Below are 26,098 nucleotides of genomic sequence, written 5' to 3'. Positions count from 1 at the left end.
TCTAAAAAAAAACAAACAAACCCAGAAATAGTCTAAGAACAATTACTTTCAGTTTACAGGACTCACCACTAGATGGCATGCTTGTACCCTTGGCAGCAAAAATCATCAGTAGCAGCCTGTGTTTCTGGCAGGAACCTGGGAGTCTTAAAATGTATACGAGGATGCCTCTTAGGAAAATTAGCCTTTCCTGGAAAAACTATAACTTACATCACTAGTTTTTATTAGAATCCAGAAATACAGTAATTTTCTTGAAATATGAACATTTATGTACAAAACCCTTCTTCCTTCCAAATGCCTCCGTACTATCCAGGAGAAAGCAGTTTCCCAGGGCATCTGCTTCTCTTGGTCAGAAATTCTCTTCTAAAAACCTTCTGTCAAGGTGTTCGTGCCTGTTCCTAGAAGACCATCAAAACAGCACGTGCAGCTAACGACCCTCATTTTCACAAAATGGGTGGAAACTAGTAGTAAGTTAACTCTTTTTCCCCAAATGTTGGCCATAGGTTCTGCTCCAGCTCGTCTTAGTTTCCATCTCCAGCCAGCACTGAGCTCACCAGATAATGGGTTTCCTTCTGCCTTAATCTCATGACTCTTGATCCCCAAATAGACCCGTTTTGTGATAAGATAGCTAACAAGGCCGGTGGACAGGACACAGTGCGCTAGAGGTCATAAACAAAAACACAGGGGAGTGGATTTGTAAAATCAGTCCACAAACGATAATCCTGAGCCATCAGCATGCTGATGAGCGGCTTGGGGATCACCTTTAGGAGGGGTGCCCTGGATCTCACCGGCGTCTGTCACTAGCTGCACCCTAGTCAGCGTTAATTGCCAGTGAGCCAAAATGAGGCTGTAGTATATATATATGTCAAATGACAGAACTGAGATCCAGATGTCTCTGGCTCCGTCGAGGTCCCAGATGAGTAAAATGAAATTTAACAAGAGATCAACATAAAAATCCCTACAGACTAAGTGCTTTTGGTGTAGCTGTTTTAGTGATTGTTGCAGAAAAACAGTAATGGGAAAACTTGGCCTGGTGTGAAGGCTGTGAGTTGACCATGAATAAGTACATCGCGAGTCTCGGTGGGACGTGGCTGCTAAAGATACTGACACGCCTTTGGACGCCTTTCACTGAAGGAGCGTCGCCATCCAGAGTCCCCTGCCCTGCTCACACCACATGAACCCAAGGGGAGGGACTCGAACACGTCACATCAGGGGCCTGGGTTCAGCCCAGAGAAGGGGTGGAGAAAGGGGAGCAGGGCAGCTCTCATCAACTACAGGAAGGCTGCCTGAGGGAAGATGGGGGGACATTTGAGTGCTGTGTTTGAGAGCACTGAACTCAAACTAAAAAGACATGAATGTGAGATTTGAGACTGACATAGAGAAACTTTCCAACAGTGACACCTGTTTGACAAGTCACTGGCTGTTATTACAGGCCGCTTATAGTCACTGAAAACGTCCAAGTGAAACCGAATGGTCACTTTTCATAGGTGATTAGAGAATAATACTTACCTCTGAATTTGAATAAAAGTTGAGAGAAAACAGAAGAAAAAGAACATTTTCCCCAAACCTTATTTAGTACAATAATATTCCAGATACTGTACTAAGCATTTACCCCGGTTACCGCTCCAAGAATCTGTGATTCCATCAGGAGAAGACGACGGGGAGCAGAAGTGTCGCGGGGCCTTGTCTGCACCGCTGCTCATTCCCTCATCCTTTAGGACTTGGGTAACATCATTCACTTCATTTTAAAATGACATGGACTTACGGGACGAGCAAAGATTAATAATAATCTACCATGTTGGCAAATTGATGGAGATACCTATCATCTCCTGTGAACTAGTGCAAGAGTAACTTGATGGAACCCATCTGAAAGGTCAATTGGTAATATATAAACTAAAGCCTTCAATAATGTGTGACCTGTGACCAAGTAATGCTACTTTCTGATCTGTAACTTTAAAAAAATGAGATTTGTGGGAGCTGCCGTCATGGTTCAGCGGTTAATGAACCCGGCTAGTATCCATGAAGACACAGGTTTGATCCCTGGCCTCGCTCTGTGGGTTAAGGATCTGGCGATGCTGTGAGCTGTGGTGTAGGTCGCAGACGTGGCTCAGATCCCATGTTGCTGTGACTGTGGTGGCACTGGCACCTACAGCTCTGATTCAACCCTTAGCCCAGGAACCTGCATATGTCCTCAAAAAGACAAAAAAAAAAAAAAAATCAGATTTGTATACATACGTAGGGATGTCCATCTCAGTGATTTTTAGTACGTGTGTGTGTGTGTGTGTATGTCTATCTCACATCAGATCAATAGTTTTTTTTTTTTTGTCTTTTTGACATTTTCTTGGGCTGCTCCCGTGGCATATGGAGGTTCCCAGGCCAGGGGTCGAATCGGCGCTGTAGCCGCCGACCTAAGCCACAGCCACAGCAACTCCGGATCCGAGCCGCGTCTGCGACCTACACCACAGCTCACGGCAACACTGGATCCTTAACCCACTGAGCAAGGGCAGGGATCGAACCCGCAACCTCATGGTTCCTTGTCGGATTCGTTAACCACTGAGCCACGATGGGAACTCCACTCGATAGTATTTTCAATGTCAGCATCATGGGGATCTAGGCCTATATTCTGGTTAGAATCATGGACTTGGACGTGCCTGAGCTTAAGTTCTGGCTCTGCCACTAGCTGTGTAACATCAGCAAGTTACTTAACATCTCACAGCCTCAGTTTTTTTCCTCTGCAAAATACCAGTACTATTACTGAATAGAGTTGTTGTGAAGATCAAATGGGGCATTGATCATGAAGTCCTCAACACGAGGTCTGGCACATGCTCAGTAAGTGGCAGGGGTCGTGGTTTGGGGGATTGTTACTACGGTGCAGCCGCTGAAAATCGTGATGTACACATATGCTTACTGAGTCAAACAAACCTTCAGGATATGCTGTTCAGTGGAAAAGGGAAGAAAAAACGAAAAAACAAAACAGACAGAGAAAGAAAGCTCTAGAAGTTCATACCCCAGATGTTAACAGTGGTTATTTCTAGGTGGCAAGATTACAGATGACTTTAATTCCTTTTTCTCTATGATTATCTGTCTTTTCTAATTTTCCTACCATGACACATTGAATATCACTTGTGTGACAAAAATGACAGTTTTTTGTTTTGTTTTTTAGGGCCACCCCCATGGCATCTGGAAGTTCCCAGGCTAGGGGTCGAATCAGAGCTACAGCTGCTGGCCTACGCCACAGCAACACAGATACGTAACCCACTGAGGGAGGCCAGGGATCGAACCAGCATCCTCATGGATACTAGTGGGGTCCATTACTGCTGAGCCACAACTGCATGTGACACAGTTTTTAAAAACTGCAATGACATCGAGTTCCCAGAGTTTTAGCAAGATCCTGGGATGTACAACTGCAGCAGAATCTGGAATGTGCCTGTTTTGTGTGTGTCACTGCAGCTGCATGGAACTCCCTTCTAGACATTTTCATGACTGTTTTAAAGGAAGAATGAGAATTAGGTTTCTTGGAGTTTCCATTTACTCCACCTTCCCAGACATCTCGAGGGTAATACTAGGAAAAGCTATTTTATTTTTTTCTTCTAAAGTTGTTACCCTTCTTTTGACTTCTGTACAACTTTTATTATTTCGTTTAATTTTTTTGTTTCATAAAGATTTTAAAGGTGGTTATAAAATGAGTTTTGTTCTTTTAAGAGTTCATTGTTTTTCAGGAGGTTTAATTCTAAAGCATGTGGACCATAAAGTACATTTTCCAAAATAATTCCATGAGTGAATGTTGTTACAGTTTACTTCTTGGAAGATTAGAAATTTAAATTTAAGCTACTTTTTAAGAAAGCATCATTAAGGCCATAAACTTTATATATATATTTTAAAGGATACCATCTTTGTTAAAAGGTAAATTGGCTTATTTTTTTTCATGGCTTCGTCAATTTCATGCCAGTTTTGTTAAATTCTATTTGGTGAAATAATTTTTAGTACCTGTTGAGCTCCTCTGTGAAAAATATTTCAGTGGTTAGTAATGATTCATTAGCCGGCATTTCAGTGGAGTTGTCCTTAAATTAATATTATCACTGAGCATTATGTTTGTTCCAGCACATCTGTTATATTGGTCAGCTTTTAGTTCTCTATTATGGGAATCTCAGAAACCATCTGACTAGGTTCAGATTATCTGTGAATTTTCATATTATTTTATGGCCACCGGCTGCATTTTATGACTCTATATTAAGTCTTTTATATTTTTTTAAATAACTTTCTCAAATGCCCTCAGACTCTAATCCAAGGGAAATCAGGCAAATGCCCAAACATCTACTGTTCAGCAAGTTACAGCTACTGTGAAACCCCAAAATAAATGACAAAGAGCCAAAACTAAAACTCTTCTTGAAAAGAGAAAATTCATATGTGAAATACCACTACGATAAAACCCTACATACCTGACCTTTCACTGTATCTATTCCTGGTAGGACATGCCTTCGGCTTTTAATTGGAACCTTTTTCATAATAGTTGCCATTTAACACGTTTAGTCTGTCAATTCAGAGGATGTCTTTATAGCCATATAATAAACCCTAGAGAACAACTTTTCTGACTGTAGCCATCTGCAATGATCACAAGAGTCACTTACAAAATACTGACAGTCTTTATGGTAATAGGATACATATGGCAGCCCACAATTATGTGTAGCTGCATTCAATTAGTGTTGTACAATTACGCAGTTTTATTGCTTAGTTAAAACAGTGAAAGCACTACATACTGGGTAATTTGCACTAATCCCCGTCTCTTTAATAGCCCCTCGGTGTTTAAAATGTGGGGGAACATCTATAGTATTTAAGGGGCCTGGGATGAACATTAAATTACATCTTCTGTTGTGAGTACTCTTTGATTGACAATTAATGCACTCCCACCTCACGTGTGGGTCGTGTTTTATGGAGGCTTTAAAATACAGTTACAGCAAAAGTTAGTTCTCCTCACACCAGAGCTTCACTTGCTGGACCAGGCTGTCCAGGCTTGTGCTTGCTGTCTGCTTACGCTTCTTTCTACAAGAGGGTCAGGGTGAGGAGTCAGTTCAGAGAGTGGGATAAGCCAAGGATGTGGCGTTTTCAACCTGAACGTGTTAGAAGCTGTTCCAATTCCTAACTTTTAATTACAAACTTAGTTCAAAGTGAACTTATGGCTACCCTTTGGGAAAATACTTTGTGGAGATGGCTTAGCGAGGGGGTGTGTGTGTGTGCACGCAGGAGAGAGAATGCTCGTGTGTGTGTGTGTGTATGTGTATGTATGTGCACACACATATTTGAAATAGATGTACTTAGCAATCTGTGATGTTTAACAGTTTTAATTACATTTTTAAATGGCCTCCTGCCCCTCTGTGAGCGGCTTGGTGAGAGAGAAGGGTGAGCCCAGTGCAGGCTGCAGCAGCCGCTCTGGGGAGCTCAGCTAGGAGGTGAGTTTACTGTAGCACTTAGGAAAGGCGCCTCCCAGGGGAGGAGAGGAAACACTACAGTATATTCTTTTGTGTCCTTCTCCCCAAGTGTTGACAGAGAAAAACCCAAAGCAACCTTGTTTCCTGCCCTGCCTGATGGTAAGTTGAGCAGAATTCCAAACGAGAGGCCTGGCCATTTATTCACCAGCAAAAACATTTTGCTGAAGCATTTCAAATGTACTTGGGTCTAGAAATGTTTTTAATTACGTGAATTAGGCCTCTGTCTCTTAGCTCTTATTATCTCTCATGAGCATCACTTAACCACTTTATATGTTCATGAAAATTCTACTATATGGTTTTCAAAGCAAAAAGAAAGGGACACGTAGAAGTGATTAAAGAGAGATGAAAAGAACATTAAAATGATGGATTCTATCTATTTCATTTATGTGATGCTGGCTTATTTTTAGAGTATTATTACCATTAAATCATCTTCATTTTCTTTATTTTAGGTAAGTTTTTTAAGTGCTTTTGTTTCTTAGTTATTGAAACTTTGAACTTTATTGCTCAGCTATATTAAATGCAATTGGCATATGGCTATATGTAAGATGGAATTCCTATTAAAATGTAGATGCTTAAAAATAAAACCTTTGGAACATGGAGGAGAATTACATGGTCATATTCAGAACTAAAATGTGATTTATGACTGCATCTGCCAACATCTGCTTTTGTCCAACTTTTGAATAGAGTTAGGTGATTGTGGTAGTATGCTCGGGGGGGAAAAGCCACAAAGTCTCTGTACAAGTGGAGTTGTGTATTCTGAAATCTGCACAACCTCAGGAAACATGCATCGTGAATGTTTGTACCTAACAAAACATCAAAGCAAGAGGTTATTTTGCATTTTAAAAAGGTTATTGGTAACAGAATGGAATCAGGGAAGTAAACAATTCCGCTCTGTCTGGGAAATAAACTAGATGATCTAGGTGTCCCCAGCTCAGATTTCTTTTCATGAAAAACATTTGCTTGTCATTTGGACGCTCTGGATGGCTGACATGCTAAGACTACAATTTAGGGATTTCTTTTGCCTGAGAGCATTTAGGCTGGGGATGAGAGTGTGTTTTGCAGCTCTGAGACCTCAAAGTCCGTAACTCAAACCTGTTTACGCAGACCAGGGTTGGACGGCTGCCTCATGAGAGTCGGCAGGACAGTGTGCATTTCAGAGGACAACTGGGCAAAGCTGCATGTGTGCGGGTCATGTGGCTGTCCTTGCCCTAACAACCTAGGTGCAGGTGGCCCCACAAGCCTCTGGTTATGTGCTTGAGGGCAGCCCAGGGTTGATCACAGTTGGGTCCTTTGGGAGCGGACTTCATGCTCTGAGTATGGAGAAGATGTAAATGACTATTTTCTGCCCAGAAAGGACAGTCTCTCCAGAGAGGAGGATCTGACTGCCTTTTTTCCGCCAAAACAGTTGGATCCGAATGATCGTTGCTGATATCGCAGCCTAGCTGGCCAAACATCTGCACTAGATGCTGCAGTGAAATGAGAAGTTCATCTACTTTTTCCACAGGAAGGCCGACGTGGTGTGTGAACGGTAGCGGCGCTCCTGATGTGTGGAGCTGTGCCTTGCTGTGCACGAGGTTCAAGCTGCTGTAGCAAAAGTACAGACGATCACAGAGCACCAACAGGAGGGTGTGAGGCTTCTGCTGGCTGGTGGATTATTTTGATGTACATGGAACACTTTGCCATTTCCTGGAGGCATCTCTTGGCGACTGCCTTTGCTGGGAATAGTAGCCTTTTCCTGTGGCTCTCTCCCATATCTTATGGGTTCCAATAGGAATCATAGAATTCTGAACGCCCTTTGATCTTTTATTTGAATGATAGGTGTTGTTTGGGATACTTTTTAGAGCAGACCCATTTGGTTTGATCGTGAGCTAGAATTAAAGTGTGTAAATACTTGCCTGTGGTCACATGCATCTTTTTCTTGATTTGTTGGGTGAAAGACTGGAGACTTTTACAGCCTTAATAAGGAAACCTGGACAGAACGCTGACTCTGCACCTGGTAAATCTTTCCAGATTGCCACAGGTGAAATGAAATGTTAATATCCCTTTCAATTATTAATAAAGAAATGTAAATAGATCTTATTGGAAACGTGGGGCACTGAAAATGAAGTATTTTAATGTGTAGATTTTTTTTGTTCAGTTTACTAAAAAACCATTTTTAAAGCTTATATATTAAAATGAAGAGGTACTTATTTTCATAAGTTGGAGATTTAGCACTAGAAACTTTGTTTCATTGCACTCTGTAAATCAATTTTAATTGTAGCAAACATCAAATACAGATAAGCAAAAGAAAAAAAAAAAATCTGTAATCTGACCACCCAGAGACAGATACCACATAAGGTATTCTTCCAGATATTTTTCTTTGTACATATTTTTTTCTTTAATAGACTTTAATAGACACTTTATGCAAACCAGTCTGAAATCTATCCTTACTTCCCAGACATAATTCATTTTAATATATGTAAACCCGTATCACCAAGATCCCACTGTATGAACACACCATAATTTCTTTAACGTATTTCCATTTGCTGGTTGTTCACCATGTTTCAGTTCTGCAGTGATATAAAGATGTTTTTATATGCATATCCTTGCATATTTGCCTGATTTTTTATTTTATAATAAATAATGTAAAATATTAAACAGAAACGTCAATTAAGTAGGAGACCAGAAGGGGGAGCTCTCACATCCTGTGGTCACAGCAGAGCCCAACAGGAGAAAATGAATCCCCTTTCCTGGCATGGGCTCGGCCAATGAAAAGCCCCGGACTCTTTGTTTACTAAGCCCCCCCAACTTCCTTTCCATCTCCTCACCTTGCCCTGTGGGGACTTGGCGAGGTTCAGACTCTGAACTGAAGTTCTCTGCTGAGTCTGAATAAACACATCTTGGCTGTAGAAATATCTGGCAGTCTGTTTCGGGTCAACAGATACTAAATGTAAACTACAGTGTCCCTTGTTTCTTCCGAAAAGAACTTTTGAGCTCTTGGCATTAAGGCAATTGCACTTTTCACATTTCCTTTAGGTGTATGAACACCAAGATGGCAGCAAATCGCTGAAACTGGGCGACTTTGGGCTGGCCACCATCGTAGACGGCCCCCTGTACACCGTCTGTGGCACCCCGACATACGTGGCTCCAGAAATCATTGCAGAGACTGGGTAAATGCTTCTTGTGTGTTTACTGCAGTGCTGTGCTTGCAAAATAATTAGTCTGCTTCTAGGATAGGAGAAATACGAGTGCCCGGTCCCAACTGGACAGATCAGCTATCTGATTTCACTTTTTTTTTTGTAAACTTTAAAGTGGGAGCTGTTTTCTCTGTTTTCCCAATCAAGGTACCAATTACTACAATCTTGTTTAGGGGTTTCCTTGTGGCTTTGATTAAAGATAGAAGAGCAGTTATTAGCCCCAGGGTAAAAAAATGGGATTGAACAGAGAAACATACAGTGATGGCAATTATCTAGCTTTCGGAAATAAAAGAAACAGACATTGCTGCATGCAGTGATTACAGCCTCCTGTGGTTCCTCCTCTCAGCTGACCGTATTCTCCAGCTCCGGTCCCACTCGGTCCTCCTGGCAGTCCACTGATTATCCGAGGAGTGCAGACGCCCTCTGGCATCAGAGGGCCACAGGAACTGCCTGGCTTCTGGGTGCAGCGGTGTCAGTGGAACGCAAATCTCTAGAAGTGGGGGGATGGTGGGGTTGCCTCTTGCTTACTAAGGACCTGCTGCCGTGTGCCAGGCCCCTGAGGTCCTTTACGGCCTTATTCCTCTTCCAGTAGATGAGATGATTCCCCTTTTGCATCTAAATAAACCCAGACTCTGATGACTTATCCTATAAGCCGCTGCCTAGATGGTAGCTGAGTCAGCATTTGAACTGGGGTCTAGGTGAGTAAAAGGATCTTTGGTGAAGAGCCAAGTAAAGAGCCCCGTTTCTTGCCAAGGGTCATAGGCAGGGTTCTGAGGCACCGTCCTTGAACAGAAAGATTGGGCAAGGGTGTGCCAGCAACGAGAGACAGCCCCACTCTTTCTTCCCACTTGAGGCACCAACCCACACCTACACAGTCCAGGTCGTATCTTCCACCTGACAGTTGGAGAGAGTTTTTCTGCTTGTAGCATAGACCAGAAGGGCAGAGATAGAGACAGATGAGAAGAGAAATCCCCAAAGCGAGATGTGAGGTACTGAGGGCTTTTTTATCCATCACATTTCCGTAGCCTGGCCTTCCTCCGAGGGCGCTGCCTCAGCCAGGGCTCCGTTTTCCCCCCCGTAGGGGCTCGGATGACCTGCTGGGGGAAGGAGTGCTGTGGGATAGAAAGAGGGTTTGGTTGGGCTCTTGAAGACTTGGCTGGAGCTCAGCTCGCACTGACTGATGGTGTAATCTTGAGCAAAACTATGTATCCCTCTGAATCTTGGATTTCTCTTATGTAAAACAGGCAATGATGCGTAGCCTGTACAAGTTACAGAGTTGTTGGGAACACAAAATAAGATAATGTATATTAGTGCTCTGTAAGCTGAAAAAAGTCTTATATGTAATTATTATTTTCTCAAATTAGGGAGTTAAGTAGTCTCAAGGGTTCATCTCTATACTGAAATCGATATGACTATAACAAACATTTTTGCTGAAACCCTTCACTTAGCGATCTCTGGATAAGTTGATCTCACGCCAACTTATCAAGTGTCTCTGCCCCACCCCCCATGCCTTCCTGTTGTCCCTCTGGCTCCACAGGTGTAGTCTCCTGTTGAATTATTTTAATTTTTAATGTGTCTCAGATAGCTTTTTGAAAACTGTTTTCCTGAATTCTGTTTAGCCAGTGGGTTATAGTTTAGTGTTTACTGTGGGTTTTTAGAATTTGGTTTGGTTTGTGGATTATGATTAGAAGGGTCATCTGTGTTACGATGCCCCATAACTTGTCCTGGCCTAAGTTTGCCAATGTTGACCTCCCTTACTTTTTCAGATACGGCCTCAAGGTGGACATCTGGGCAGCTGGTGTCATCACTTACATCCTGCTGTGTGGTTTCCCTCCGTTCCGTGGGTATGGGCAGCAGTCTTTTATTCAGCAGCAACAAAGCATTTCTCCATTCTTTGAATGATCCATTCAGTCTCCTTGAACAAAGGAGCCTGCAGCAGGGAAAAAACATCCTAAGAACTTGACTTGCAGTGCCTGTTATTTTTTCCATGCTGTGTGTGCTAATTTACGTGCCTTCCATAAATCTTCCTCATATAATTGAAAAACTCATTCTTTCTTAATTTGCCAAAACAGTTCCAGGCGGACATTCTGAGTTGCTTAAAAACTCACATTTTACACATTTACGGGGAAAGGAAAGGCTCCAGTGCATAAGAATGAAAAGACATACCCTGAGTCGGATTTTCATGCTCTTTATTCTTGTTACTGTCCTTGGTCTAAACAGGAGCGGTGATGACCAGGAGGTGCTTTTTGATCAGATTCTGATGGGGCAAGTGGACTTCCCTTCTCCATATTGGGATAATGTTTCTGATTCTGCAAAGGTGGGTTTCCAGTACCTTCCTCTTATAGATTGTATCTCTGAATTGGAATTACTGATTGTGAATCATTGCATGCAAAGAAGCAGAGATAAATATGATTTGTCTGCATAACTACCAGCTTTCCCAAGAGGTCACAGTCATCAAGTGATCTGTTAATAGCCACGCCAACTTGTCAAGTGTCTCTGCCCCACCCCCCATGCCTTCCTGTTGTCCCTCTGGCTCCACAGGTGTAGTCTCCTGTTGTGCCCTGCTCACACCAGGCTCAACCCACCTCCAATTTCTGTATACCTTTTTGCTTCACCTCTTTCTGTTCTTGACTTAATGTTGTCTTCTCAGTGAAGCTTTCTCAGAGCACTGTGTTTCCAATTGCAGCTCTTAACCCCTACCCGGCTGACCATCCTTTGCTTTATTTTTCTCTGTAACATTTACACACTTCCACCTGGTATATCATCTCACTACCCATCTGTATCTGTCTACCTCTCTAGAGAGGTGGGTATTTTTATGTAGCTTAGTTTCTAACGCTCCTCACTAGAATGTAAATTCCACCAAGACAAGGATTTCTGTCTATTCATTGCAGTATCGTAAGTGCCTCAACAGTGACTGGTACTTAAGTGATGCTCAACAGATAGTGAATGAATGAATAAATAAGTGAATTAAACAATCAGTTAAACTAGAGGAAGCTCAACATGGGTTAAAATGATCAAGAAAGATTATGAGGGAGCTATGATGCGACTTGGACCTTGAAAGACAGCCAGGATTTAGAGGCAGAGGGGAGCAAAGCATATGATTTTTGTCCTATTCAACTAAAACATAAACCTCTAAGAAAGCTGTAAAAAAAAATCTTACATGGTGACATTAGTAGGCCCTGAGATTTAAAAAAAAAAAAAGCAAAAAACAAAAAAACAAACAAAAAACCATAACACCTTTAAATTGATCCCTTAAGTTTCAAGCACTGACTTAATTTTTTGCAAAACTGATGTTGAGAACTGATTATCTTTTTTTTTTTTTTTTTTTTTTGTCTTATTGCTATTTCTTTGGGTCGCTCCCGTGGCATATGGAGGTTCCCAGGCTAGGGGTCGAATCGGAGCTGTAGCCACCGGCCTACGCCAGAGCCACAGCAACGCAGGATCCGAGCCGCATCTGCAACCTACACCACAGCTCAGGGCAACGCCGGATCGTTAACCCACTGAGCAAGGGCAGGGACCGAACCCGCAACCTCATGGTTCCTAGTCGGATTCGTTAACCACTGCGCCACGACGGGAACTCCGATTATCTTTTGATTATTCAACTATATGCCTTTACATTTGCTGTGTCCTGAGTATGAATTCCATTTAAAATCTGTCTCCTGGGAGTTCCCGTCGTGGCGCAGTGGTTAACGAATCCGACTAGGAACCATGAGGTTGCGGGTTCGGTCCCTGCCCTTGCTCAGTGGGTTAATGATCCGGCGTTGCCGTGAGCTGTGGTGTAGGTTGCAGATGCGGCTCAGATCCTGCGTTGCTGTGGCTCTGGCGTAGGCCGGTGGCTACAGCTCCGATTAGACCCCTAGCCTGGGAACCTCCATATGCTGCGGGAGCAGCCCAAGAAATAGCAAAAGGACAAAAAAAAAAAAAAAGTCTGACTCCTTAGGCATGGCCACTTTCCATTGAAAATTATGCAGTTTGGGCCCCTATCTCTCCTATTTTTCAACTATCCAGGAATCTGCCTCTGGAGAGTGTGGGGAATTGAGAAAAGCATCAAAGGAAAGCCACAGAGGTGAAAGATGGGATGAGCTGCTACGGGTGGAGGTGGAGGTGTTTTCACCTGGGAGCAGGCTCTGCAGGAACCTGTCCAAGTCTCAGCACTGTGACTCCGTAACAAGGCCTCGAAGTCCCTGACTGATGGGACCACCCCCACCCCCCCATGGCACCCTACAAAGGGCATCGCACATAGTAGTCAGTGTAATTGAGTCCCAGCCCAGGTTAGCAAGTGAAGGTAGAATCTACATCATTGAAATAACTCATCCCCATCAGGGAGCGGTCCTTGGAGCCTGTGCATGGAGGCGACTAGGGAACAGATATCTAACCATTTTGTTACCTGGGAACTGTTAATGCAAAGCTGACAGATGTATGACAAACTTAAATCATTAAACCTCAAGCTCTGCTTTCTTGGTGCAAATAAATTTGAGCTCATGGGGAAGTTTCATTAATTTCAGAACCATCATATCATTTATTAATGGTTCTATTTTATTTTTATTGATTCGGAAATTGTTGAAGCATTTTAAACAGATTTCCTTTGAAGTCTTTGGTACTAAAGAATAGGTTCTATTTTACCCAATCACTGCTGGCAATTCTGTAGGTTTTTCCTCATTCCTTTCTTTCAAACCTAAATAGGCCATTTTGCAGTTAGGAGAAAAAAATCCATTTTTCCTTTCAGCTGCCAAAGTGAAAATTTAGTTAAGTGTTTTTAAAATTTGATTTCTCTACTAAAGTAATTTAAAAATCTGTCCTTCAAGTGCAAAATGCTAGACAAAGAACGAAATATTAATTCTTTAACTTGTGTACTTTACACCCTTTCTACTAAAAATATTTCTATGAAATTGACTTTAATATTAATTTCACTTTGTTTTTTTTTCTCTCGACTACAAGCTATATATTCATAATTCCGAATAGTCATCTTTCCTTTCAAAGGTGTTAGGTGTTAGGTAAGTTGAGTTGATATATTTAAGGTTTAGAGCTTTTGCAAATGCTCCTCCAAACGAAAAGAGAACCTATGCATTTGAAAACGCCCAGATTTTTACCTTCAATGTTAGACACAAATGGCTATGGATGTTTTCCCTCGCAGGAGCTCATTACCATGATGCTGTTGGTGGATGTTGATCAGCGATTTTCAGCCGTGCAAGTCCTTGAACATCCCTGGGTTAACGTAAGTGACTTCCCTGTATTCACTCCTAAGCTTCCTTTGTAAGACTGCAGCCTTCTGAATGATGTTGCCTCCTTTCTCAAACGTTGTGTTTGTGTCTGTTCTCCCCCCTCAAACATGCCAGAACAGTTACGGGATCTCAGCCTTGTTCCACGAGGGCCTCTGATGTATCTGTGCTGACATGTGTTCTCACGGTTCCTTGCGCAAAGCATTTCATTTGATTCAGATGGGAATGCCTTCTGCCGGGGAGCCCTTGGCCGCCACCCCCCAACCCGCAACCTATATTCTGTGGCCCAGATTAGGGCTGAATTTATCAGTGAAACAGAGCAGATTTTGAGTCAGTGCCACCTTTGCATCCTTTCTGCCCAAAACACAAGTGACCCCGGGGTCTCCGCATCAGCCTTGGAGTTCTCCAGGGCAATGCTTTTCAAGTGCTCGCAGGTCACCTGGGGGTCTTGGTAAGATGCAGATTGTAATGTAGGAGACGTGACGCTCTGAGTTTCTAAAAGCTCCCAGATGCTGCTGCTGCTGTTTGAGTACAAGGGTCTAATGGTAATTGTTTAGCTGTGAAAGATTTCTCCAGAGCAGAGTCATTATCTTTTGACCCTATATCTCTCTATATAAACTGATGGGTAAGATTTGTTTGGGATAATAATAGTAATAAATACTAACAGAGTGCTTAGAGTGTCTGCCTGGGACCACTTTAAGCACCTCACATATACTAATGGATAGCTCAGCTGCTGCTTGGAACCCGTGCACCACACTGCATCTGCCCTGTCTGCTAAACGTGGAGGCACTGTGAATACTGCAGCAGTGCATATATGTACTCACATCTATCGTTATCGTGATGGCTGCTCATCCAAGGGCGCAGTCTTCCCAAAGTAGCTTACCAAGGCCGTGGTGCCTCTCCCTTAGATGTGCAGGGTGGAAGAGGCACGAGCAAGCTGCCTCTCAGGGAGGAGCAGTTGCTTCTGACTGATCTACATGCTAATTAAAAGCCCGAGTTTTATGTTAGTGCTGGAAACACTGAGAGTGTGACCACACCGAATGGCACTGGAAAATCTGAACTCGAAACATGGCCTGGGAAGGCTCACAAAGAGCCACAGAGGAAAGAGTCACAGATTCCAGACAGCCATTTTAGATTTTAAAATGCATTTTCATCAAAAGACCACCCTCCAGGCATTCTGTCTGATACAGTTGACAGTCACGCAGCAGTGGGAGGAGGGCTGTCCCAGCTGGCCTCTGTGAGGAGGATGTCATGGAAGGCTTCCTGGAGGAGGAGACGCCAAGCTTCACCCTGGAGGAGGCTTTGAAGAGACTCCCGCAGAGCCAGCTCAGGCAGGGTATGGTTGTCTGCTAGAAGACAACTTTGTGAGAAAATTTTGTCTATACACGTGAGGGGGCGGGGATGCTATTGGAAACAGCATAACCCCTTACCCAGATTCCAAACCAGGTGACTCTCTATCAATATATCCCAACTCATTTGGGTAGAGAAACAAAATTAAGAAGACTTCTGCCTGTTCTCTTTGAAAAACTAGGTGTTCGTTTTCCTAGGGTGTGTATACTTTATTCCTTCTCAACTTGCTGTGTAGACATTTTAACGCATGGCCCCACTTTGCTGACTGTTAGGTTCCTCAGCTCCCTTTGGACCTCGTTCTTCTGCTGTCGTTGTAGTTTTCCCTCTCAGATTCCCTCCAAAAAAAGTAGGGATAACATTTAAGGTATTACCTAGGAGGTTTTAAAATTTAAAGTACCCTTTAATATAATTCTAATAGACCTTAGATTCTAAGGGGGGAAAAAAGATACTGATTTTAGCAAAAAAAAAAAAAAATTTAAAAACTTAACATATAAGTTGATAGCTTAGCTTTTGAAATTATATAGTAACTAAGAAAACTGATTATTTTGTCTCAAAATAACAAATGAAAAATTTTATGTTTTCACAGCCAGCATTTAGTAGCTGCTGTGGTCTCTTGAGTGCAATAACTGAACAACCAAGCAATCAAAACACATAAATTAGGAATTTAAAAGGAAGCCCATTTTGACAAGACGTTTTGTACTTGGTGATCAAATTATATCTGATCACCGCAGAGAATACTACCTGGCGGGCGGGGGTGGGGGGGGGCGAGTAATAATAATTGTATGAGCCCTAAGGAAGTCACTGGAATGTTCCTCCTGCGCTCCCATTTGTCCTGGTTTTCTCTGTTGCTTATGTGATGCCCTTTTTACCTGGCACACTTGGAACTGGAAAAGCAGTCGCTTAGGAAACTGAGAGCGGAGCATGAGGGCAGCAGAATCCGAAAATCTAGTCAGCCAGAGTCCCTTGTTTTAACCTTACTCCAGGTGCTTCCTCCAGGCTTCACTTATTTTTCTGTGCACTCCGGGTGCAGATCCCACGGTGCTCCTGGATGTCTGCGACCTCTGCTCTGTTATTGGAAGAGCCAAGCACAAGGCCTAAGTGGACGGTTCCAAGCAGCCAGATGGACAGGCAGCATCCCTGGGCAGCCAGGTGTCTGGGAGAGGGATGTAGATTCCTGGATGGAGCACTGGCTCACTTTGCTTGGGTAACCTTGGGACAGTCATTTCACACCCTTGAACTTGCTTTTCCATCTGTGAAACGGAGATAATAGAATAAACTTCTCAGGTTATGAGGATAGAGAACAGATTTTATTTTTATTTTTTGTCTTTCTAGGGCTGCACCCTTGGCATATGGGAGTTCCCAGGCTAGGAGTCAAATTGGAGCTGCAGCTGCCAGCCTACACCACAGCCACAGCAATGCTGGATCTGAGCCACGTGTGTGACCTATATCACAGCTCACGGCAATGCCAGATCCTTAACCCACTGAGTGAGGCCAGGGATCGAACCTGAGTCCTCATGGATACTAGTTGGGTTTGTTACCACTGAGCCACAATGGGAACTCCCAAAAAAGGGCTTTATATCCAAAGGGCCTAAGCAGATAATTTTAAGTGCTTATACTCTGTAGGTACCTGGTGGATATTTGGTGAATTCAAGTCTGAGGAAGGTGACAACTCCATCATCCGTAGCTATGTGCTGATGAAGTGCAAACTGTAATCAGGGCTGACATGTGAGAAACTTGATTAAGGTGGTAGCCTTCACTGAAATTATGATCCTATTTGCGCCAAACTCCATGTAGATAATGTGATTCTCACTTTGTTGCGTTCCCCAGTATCACAGCTAGTTCCTTTAATGTGGCTGCAAAATACCAACTGGAATTGCTCTAGCTGAGTTTACTTAACTTCCTGTTCATCTAGTGGGGAACCATGTGATGCAGGCACATGGCATGTGAGGATGGGATAGGCAATGATAGATCCTGACCATCCCAGGGATTAAGAAGGCTGAGTCAGTTTCTCCCCAAATGACATCTTGTTGGTAGAAAATGTGAGTTAGTGATTAAGATCATAAATTTTCTTTTTTTATTTTTAATGAGGATTAAGGTATCATCATTATATTTCAAATATATTACTCACACTGAATTTTTATTTTCAAAGTTTTGACCTATTTTATCCCATGCTATTTTCCTCAAACCATAAGATGAAGGCCCAGTACTGTAATTCTGCAAATCTGTGTTTTGCATTCGATTATTTTCCTGATGAGGAGACAGGCTCAAAGAAGTCTCTAGCATGAAGCTCACTGGAGTCCCTGGCACAAGGTCCGGTGCCTGGTTTTGCCCCTAGAGATTCTGACACTGCTCTGGGCAGACATCTTGGCGTTGGGAATTTTTAAAGTTCCCAGGGGATTATAATGTGAAGCCAAGCTTGAGAACCTCTGTCCTAGCGGAAGAAAATAGTTTACCTAAGTCAAGTGTAGTTATTTTTCAATTCAAGACTTCCTATCACTTTTCTTGCCTTTACATTTTATTTTACCTCCTTTTTCTCACCTACGTACTCTTCTGAAAAGATACTGCTAAACCAAGATATTTAAAAAGAAAACAAACAAAAAAAACATTTGGGATGGAAATACTGTGAAATTCGGTTGTGATGATGGTTGTACAATTATAAATATAATAAAATTCATTGAATTAAAAAAATAAAAAGAGGAAGAAGAAAAAACAAGAGCCTGGATAATATGTTTTTTATTCCATGCTCTCATAAAAATCGGTGCTACTCATAAAAAATATATGAGCATTCATTTTGTTATCTGTTAGAAATTAAGAGAATCCGCAATGATACTATAATAACAAATAAAACCACTTACTTATATTCGTAAGCTGTAAATGATATGAAATGCCACTTTCCATTTGGGCATCTTAGCCTCTCCTTTCTCGAGGTAGATCTTAATCTACTTCCCACTTTCTTCCCAAATGTGAGAAATTATGGATATAGAGGATGCAGTGTGAATCACAGACAGAGGATGCACAGTGCCAAGCTGAGGGAGTCAGAAATTCTGGCATGTCATGCAGCTGGGGACGGTTAAAATGAGTCGCGGGGCTACACCCTGGAATATGAAATGGAATGACTACTGAAGAGTACTCTGAAGTACTTGGGACTGTTGAAAAGGAAACCACGGTATTCTAGTAGTGAACTGCTCAGGACCGCCATGCTTCTCGTAAATTTACACATATTAATAACAGAGTCTGGCAGTGAATAGACCGAAAATCAGATCTATGATTCAAAACCAAAACGCCATGAAGGAAGGAGGATTTTCTAAAGCATGACCCTTGGAACGGTTTCCCCAAGGAAAGAAAGGCATTCACTCTACTGAATGACTTCATGTCCACGCTCCCCCACCCCCACCCCCCCAGCAGCATCCGCTAGAGAAATGGAGACCAGGAGGCCAGGTCTCCTACAGACAGCTGGGAGAGTTCATTTTCCATTTTGCAAACTAATTTTGTTCTTGTCAGTTGCAATGCTCTGCCAAGTAGTGGATGGGAATTTCTAAATCAAAACCCACTAACCTCAAACCACAACCACCCCGTGTCTCAAACTTCAGAAACTACTCCCAGAGACTACATACCAGAACGTATGGTAATAATACTACAACTATTTGTAGCATATTGCCAGGTTTGTCACGTTTAGAAAATTCATAGCACATTTTTGGCACATAATCTATTCAGGATAATGGCGATGAAGATGTATATATAAAAATGTATGTTTTTAATGGCCCTATTTATTTTATTGATGCAAGACAGTAAGTGAGCTTAATCTCCATCATCAATCTATATGCCTCAGGTACAGATTAGGGCCCAAAAAGATGGTTGCTTATGTCTTTTAATCCAATTATGCTCAGAGCCTTCAAAATTGATGTAGCGATTGCAGACTTTTTAGTGCTGGAATGTGGGGGGGTGCACGTGTGTGTGTGCGCGCGCGCGCGCTTTACCCCCTGTAGCTGAGACACCTTATTTCATTGGAGAAAAAAAAAAAATCCTGAAATGTTTTAAGATTTATGAAGTCAAAAGCATCTTTGACAACTTGTAAGGATTGTTTCACTACTTTCATTGCTTCAACATGAACTAATAACCCAAGGGAAGCTGAAACCTTCACTAGAATTTAAAGCTGGAGGCCTGAACCCCCAGGTCTCAACATATGAAAGAGTTGCTTAGGAGTCTTGACAGGAGATTAGGAGCAAGACAGAGCTGGGAAATGATAACGAAGTCCACTCTGAAGGTGGTGAGAGAGAGCCAGCTCTTGGCTAGAAAACTGGCAGGAAAAAAAAGCCAAGTAGAGGGAGATTCTGGCATAGACAGCCAGGGTAGGAAAGTGAGAAGGGGTTGGAACTGTGCAGCAAGGAGGGATCTCCCCGAGGAAGTTAAGCAGAGGCCCTGCCTGTGGAATCCCTACCATTTGTTTTCTCCGTGTTCACACCCACCCAAAGACAGGCCCATGCTGTGACTTAGGCACCTTCCTGTCACCCAGTGTCAGCCAGGCCTTCCAGCACTGCTTGCTCCACAGAGGGGTCAAGAGTCCTGGCCCCACTAGGTCAGGATGGCACAACCCAGATGAATGGATGTCCAATCTCTCCTGGGCATAGAGGTTTCTCATTTCTAACTACACCCTCCTTGGGCCCCTTGAAGTGCTTGGCTCCCTTTCACTGACCCCTGTCCAAATTCAGGCCTGTCCAAATAGTCTCTGTTGTTTTCAGCCCCTAATTCAATCCTCCTCTCTCACCAGTGTGCTGCTTTCATCATAGAAAAGATGACCAGTTGAGTCCCTCCATTCAACAATCCTGGACCTCTTTTTGTAGCCAGTGCCATGTCTTGAAGCCCTTGACAGTGGCAGGAGGATCACAGAGGTCCAGGCTGGTTCAGGCCTGATTCCACCACCTTCTAGCCCTGTGACCTTGAGCAAATCATGTAACCCCTGTAAAGTCTCGGTTTCCTCATCTTCAAAATGGGACGATGCATGTTGTAGAAGAGCATCTAAGGAGGAAGGAGAGCATGTATGTCAGTTGTCAGCACTGGGCCATGGAAAGGTCGACTCTTGTCATCTTCCTCTTCCTGCCTTTCTCTGTTAACTTTGTCCCCCTCTTCAGCCTTTTTCTCCTTACTGTTTTATAATCTCAAGAGCCCACAAATTGCTCACCTTGCCTAGCCTGGAACTCTAGTAAGAGATGACTCAAAGTACCTGTATAATTTGGGGAGTGAGGCCCAGTGGGCACCGCTGTATCCTACTGCCCCCTTTTCTTCAGGCAGAATCCCAATTTATGCCAGAGATAGGATACTTACAAGACTTTTAGTAAAGGTGCATCATTTCATCCCTTGCCAAGTGTTTAGATCCTCCCTAAATTCTAACTTAGATTCCAAGGGCTGTTGTTTCATTCACCATTTAAAAAAAAAAAAAAAGTGTTTTACATATGCCATTGAACTCACCCTTGTGTTTAAAAGTCTAGAGCGTATAATCCTAATTCTCTCTGATTATCATCCAATTTATCTTTCACTCCTTCACTCGTGGCAAGGGCGGGCGGTCCTTCTCACTTCCTGCACATACACCTGTCTTGATACAGGGCATCGCTTTATTCCCAAGTCAGACTAAGGCTTCCAGCTCTGGATCTCCTTGGGTCTCATCTGTGGCCAGTCCTCCCCTGTGCCTTCAGCTTCCTCTGCCATCCCTCACCCATGTAAATGGATCTCAACTAGAGATGGGACGGTTGACTCGTGTCTGGCAAACATGCCTTGCGGCTTCTCCTCACACACATCTGTGCGCCGACGTCACCTTCCCTCCTCTCTACCTGTCACTCTGCTCCCACCGTCCAGGGCCGTGTGGCCTCCTGTGTTCCCTGTGAAGTCTGCACAGACGGAAAACAGGTCCTCCCTCCTCAGAACTCTCTGGTGTTTCTAGCTGAGCCATGAGGCTACACTGCCTGGTGACGGCTCGTTCGTATCTTGCTGGCCTGTGGTACTGTTTGACATGACGTCTGCAGACTTTGTCTCCAGTGAGCCCTCGAGGGTCTGACGGGCAGCGATCATTTCTTCTCCCCACCCTGCCACCCCCAACGCAGGTACTCCGGGAGACCCTGTTTCCATTCCAAGTATCGTCCTGCTGTGGCTCTCATCGACCTTCACTTTATTTTTCTTCCCTCAATACACAGTTGAAAAAAATTTGAATACACTCTGCGTCATTGGAAAGCTCCTTGCTTCTATATTTGGTTTCAGGTGTGACTTCATAAGCATAGTAATTGTTCCTTCTTCCAAGCATTAATAAATCTGCCCAAAAATACCATAAACTGAGCGTTCACTGTGCACAGGGCGCTGAGCCAAGTGCTTATGCTTGAGATTACAGACGATGTGGAAGATGTAGTCTAAAAGGGCAGGAGTTCAGATGCATCACATACATATATATATACACACACATACGCGCACACACACACTCACCTGACACCAAAAAGAATGTAAGTAGTACAAATGTATAGTGAAAAAGCTCTCAGAGTTTACAGAAGAACCATTACAATGGATTGCGCTAAACAAGGGAAAAACGTTTTGAAACAGGTGATCGGGACCCACGTTTTGAAGAAAAGGAGGGACCACAGGGTCCCTAAGAATAAAGCCCCTGCCTAGTTTGGGTCACCATTATTTCGCCATCACTTAATGGGATGCCTGGCCCACTGCAGACATGCAATTAAAGTTGGCTGAATAAAGGAATAGCCAAATGCTGAAAAAAGTAAATCCCATGTGGAGAGACCAGGTTGTGTAAAAGAGCAAACGTGCCATGCTTGTGAAGTGACAAATTTATTTTCCTGGGTGGAGAGCCAAGACATTCCATACAAAATGATGGAGGGGAAGGAGAGAAGGAAAACGCTGAATGGCACTGAAATCTTGCCAGGAATCTTCGTATAAACAGAGAGTAACAAACACTTTATTATCCATTCATTCATTCATTCATTCCACAAATATTTATCAAGCCAAAGTACATGCAAGACGTTGGGGTGCTGTAGTGAACACAACACAATGTCTGTTTTCAGGGATTGTGCAGTCAGTTGTTTTCATCACACACGAGTAAGTGGTGGCACATACTCAGGAGTCTGTTGTTGTTGTTGTCTTTTTGCATTTTCTAGGGCCACACCAGCGGCATATGGAGGTTCCCAGGCTAGGGGTCTAATCGGAGCTGTAGCCACCAGCCTACGCCAGAGCCACAGCAACTCGGGATCCCAGCCGCGTCTGCAACCTACACCACAGCTCATGGCAACGCCAGATCCTTAACCCACTGAGCAAGGCCTGGGATCGAACCCACAACCTCATGGTTTCCAGCCACGATGGGAACTCCGATTATTGTTGTTCTAACATTGTTTGGCAAAGGAGAGAAATCTGTCCAGCCTCCATCATTGATGGCTCCAGTGGGGAGCAGAAGGCTTAGTTAAAATGAGCGTAAACGCAGAGAATGTCAGAGTAACAGATGATATGAAGGCAGTCAGGAGGATTTAAAACTGAAGGAAGAACTTTCCACCTGGAAGCTTGTCTGGGATTATAGAGCAGATAACTGAGGGGCTGTGGAAGTAGCCTGAGCTTATTTACAAGCTTGTGCCTGAGCCCAGGTCTGTCTGTTTCCCTTGGCTTTGGGTCTGAATGATGGGCTAAGAGGATAAAACTCTTGGCTTAGGGAAAGAAAACGTTTAGACTGACTTTTTTTTCTTGGTTGTCCAGATTAACTACTCTTTGACATACGTCTCTAGAGCTACAGCTGAAATCAATGTTATTAGGAACAAAAACAGAAATAAATGTTTGTATTTAGGGATGAGGTCAGCGGGTAAGATGACACAGCAAATTAATTTTAGAGCCAATGTGGAAATGAATGAGCCCTTGGAGGAGTACTTCCGGCAGCAATGCTGACTGAGAAGATAGGGGTTGGTTTCTTTCTGAAATGTTTTAAATTTTAAGATTACTGCCTGTAACCAGAATATCTTGACCATGTTTTCCATTTATTTCCTTTTTTTCTTTTTCTCTTTTTCCCTCTCCTCCCCCGCCCCTACCGCCACAGGATGACGGCCTCCCAGAAAATGAGCATCAGCTGTCAGTAGCAGGAAAGATAAAGAAGCATTTCAACACAGGCCCCAAACCGAACAGCACAGCAGCTGGAGTTTCTGTCATAGCAGTAAGCATCTGAAATATCCACCTATAACTTTTTAAAAGCAGTCCACCTAAGAGACAGGCATTACTCAGGAGACAGCAGAATGGGTCATTTCTTTAGACAGCGCGACCATTTAAAGCACTGGGGGAGATCTGGGGCTTATATATATGATGTATTTTTGCTGATCATTTCCCTGGGCATCACATCATTATCCAACACCTCCAGGGTGTCTTGCAGTATATATTAATTTCATGATTTATTTTTTTAAAGCAGAGAACCTCCCCCACACTGGACTCTGTGCCAATGCAAACTTCTGGGCGCTAAGAAAAAAGAGTTCCTAGGGTCCTTTTGCCAGGACCTGGGAGGGAAGGGAAGCTGGGAGAGAGGACATGGCAGGGAGAGACTGGAACACTGCACATCTTTGTACGAGACTTAAATGAATGCCAAAGCAAGGCAGGAAGCTTCCCCAGTAAGATTTTCAGTGAAACTGAATTGCTGTGAACACCCAGAGAAATCATGATTTCTTGCTTCTTAGAAATTTCTGTTTTTAAAATGGAGAGTCTTTTAACATTTACCATTTTGTTGATGCGGCTGCACAAAGATTTTTTTTTTTTTTCTGTTCCATACATGCAGACATATGCTACATGCAATTTGATAGCAGCTCTAGGCAAAGATTAAATTGGGCAGAGAAATAATGAAACCTCATACTTCCTGGTGTCACATTCTAGAGTAAATATATTCAAGTCCCAGATTACTTGAGTTTTTAATAATTTCCTCTTTTTTCCCCTAAGTATGTACATTTTAACAGCATATTCAAGGTGAAATCACTTGAGCTGTTTTTCTTGTCTAAACAAAGAACTCAGACACCAGGATGTCGCATTTTAAAAAGTATTTATGCTAGTAAATATATGTCATGCACGTCAGCAGTACTCAATATTTATTCCTACAGGTTTTTCTTTCTCTTTTTGTTTTTTGGTGGTGCTAGAACTCCAGATAAAGCAAAGATAATTAAGTGACCTATTTGATAGAACCAATCCCAGATCTGGGTTACTAAATATCTGACATGGGCTTCCAGAATTTGCAGATGGCACGGTGCTCACGCATCCCCTTCCTGTACCGTTTGCATTTCGTGGTTTCTGATTGAACCCTTTCAGCAGGGAGTTACAGCAGTATGGGTACCTGGCTTAGGAGTACACAGACAGCGCTGAATAGAATACTCTTTCCCGATGCTCCTTAGCGCTGCTGGGGATTTACCATCGCAAGTTGTTCTTCTCGGCCTCTCTCTCTAGTTCTTTCTAAGGAAATTCAGGGTCGAAACACAGCGTCCTTCCTGTCTTCATAGATTGTCAGTGTTCTTTGTTACCAGCTAATATTCAGTCAGTCATTTTTGAAAGTAACAATCTCACGGTGCTTCTCAGCGAAACCAGACATTCTACCCTCTGTTTTCATCATTCATTCAAGACATGAGTCTATTCCAGAATGTTTGCTTCCACGATTTTCTTTTGGAATGGACTGCCAGCACGCTTGTCCATGAAAAGGACTGCTTTTCTGCTCCTGCTGAGGACTTACAGCTGCTAGAGAGGGTGCTTTTTCTACCTCTGTCATTTTGGGTTTTGTTTTCGTTTTTCCTGGTATTTTATTTTAATTAGCCTTTGGTTAAGTTTGCCTTGGTTGCTCAAGAATGCTTTGTTCCCAGTATTCTGGGATTCTTACAATGACTAAGAACAGGAACTTCCAGGCACTTCTCCAGTGGACAGACAACGCAGGTTGGAGGGGAAATCCTACTTTAATCAAACCTGGATAAATTTTGAAACCTAATCCATATGAGTTTATTAGAACTTTGTCTAAGTAGATCTCAAAACAAAGCAAAACAAAACCCAGTTCGTATAATTATAGGTCCATGGATTTTTTTTTTTTTTAATATCATGTCTGGACCATTTTGAATGCAATTTAGTATCAGTTTCTCAGTTCATCACTAACATGTTTCCATGGAAACTGTACCAACTGGCGATATACTTATAAATTGTAAAACGGGCTATGTGATGCTGAGTTGTGTGTTAGCTGCATGCTTTTTTCATCTCTTTATCCACTACAAAGTTTCCAAAAAAAATCATCACGTTAACTCAGGCTCAGACTGATGGACTATTTTGGAGAAGTATCTGAAAAAGTGCCTTGTCGGTTCTAAAGCACAGTTCACATGTTGACCAGTTACGACCATTTCAACATCAAAGAGGAGATGGTTGTGAATTTCAGGAGGTGTTTGGGGAGACGCTGGCCTGCCATAATATATGCATTTATGCATTTTCTCCAGAATGCTTTTCCCTCATAAATATCCACCCCCTCTATAAGAGGCTGGGGTGGGTCACCAGATTCAGGGCGGGGCTAGGAGTAGAAACTTGCCAGTTGGCTGCCTTTGCTATTAACTTTCAGAACAGCACTGGATAAGTCAATGTTAACTCCATAGCCACGTTCCCATTCTTCAAGTGCAAAGAATTAGATTCATTTGACCATCACAAAATAAAGGAGCCTTGGCATTAAATAGTATTCCATCTCTAACTAAAATATAAAAGCAAAGAGATGATACTCTGCCGTGAGGCAGAATTTAAGTGAAAGGGGGAAACAAGAGCCTTCACAAATGGTACATTCTATAAAGATTATGTGACAACTTAATATTGGAATATAATTATTAATTCACCCACATGACAGACATTT

At 42.9% G+C, this 26,098-nt stretch overlaps 1 protein-coding gene across 12 annotated transcripts in view; it reads left to right on the top strand.

Moving 5' to 3' along the window:
• DCLK1 (doublecortin like kinase 1) overlaps positions 1 to 26,098 on the top strand; it is a 383,845-nt gene that overhangs the window by 339,351 nt on the left and 18,396 nt on the right. For all 12 annotated transcript variants that reach the window (XM_084981510.1, XM_084981508.1, XM_084981509.1 and 9 more), the window contains 5 exons: positions 8,499 to 8,632; positions 10,426 to 10,503; positions 10,880 to 10,976; positions 13,794 to 13,874; positions 23,297 to 23,410. In XM_084981510.1, coding sequence (XP_084837636.1) covers positions 8,499 to 8,632; positions 10,426 to 10,503; positions 10,880 to 10,976; positions 13,794 to 13,874; positions 23,297 to 23,410 — 504 coding nt within the window. The remainder of the gene's footprint in view (positions 1 to 8,498; positions 8,633 to 10,425; positions 10,504 to 10,879; positions 10,977 to 13,793; positions 13,875 to 23,296; positions 23,411 to 26,098) is intronic.

This window comes from Sus scrofa, chromosome 11 (assembly GCF_054392235.1).
Source record: "Sus scrofa isolate SSC_HxYL_T2T_F1_AM1 chromosome 11, Sscrofa_HxYL_maternal_Yorkshire_Landrace_v2.0, whole genome shotgun sequence".
NCBI lineage: Eukaryota > Metazoa > Chordata > Mammalia > Artiodactyla > Suidae > Sus > Sus scrofa.
Note: the sequence above shows the minus strand (reverse complement) of the source record. Positions and strands in the feature narration are given on the sequence as shown.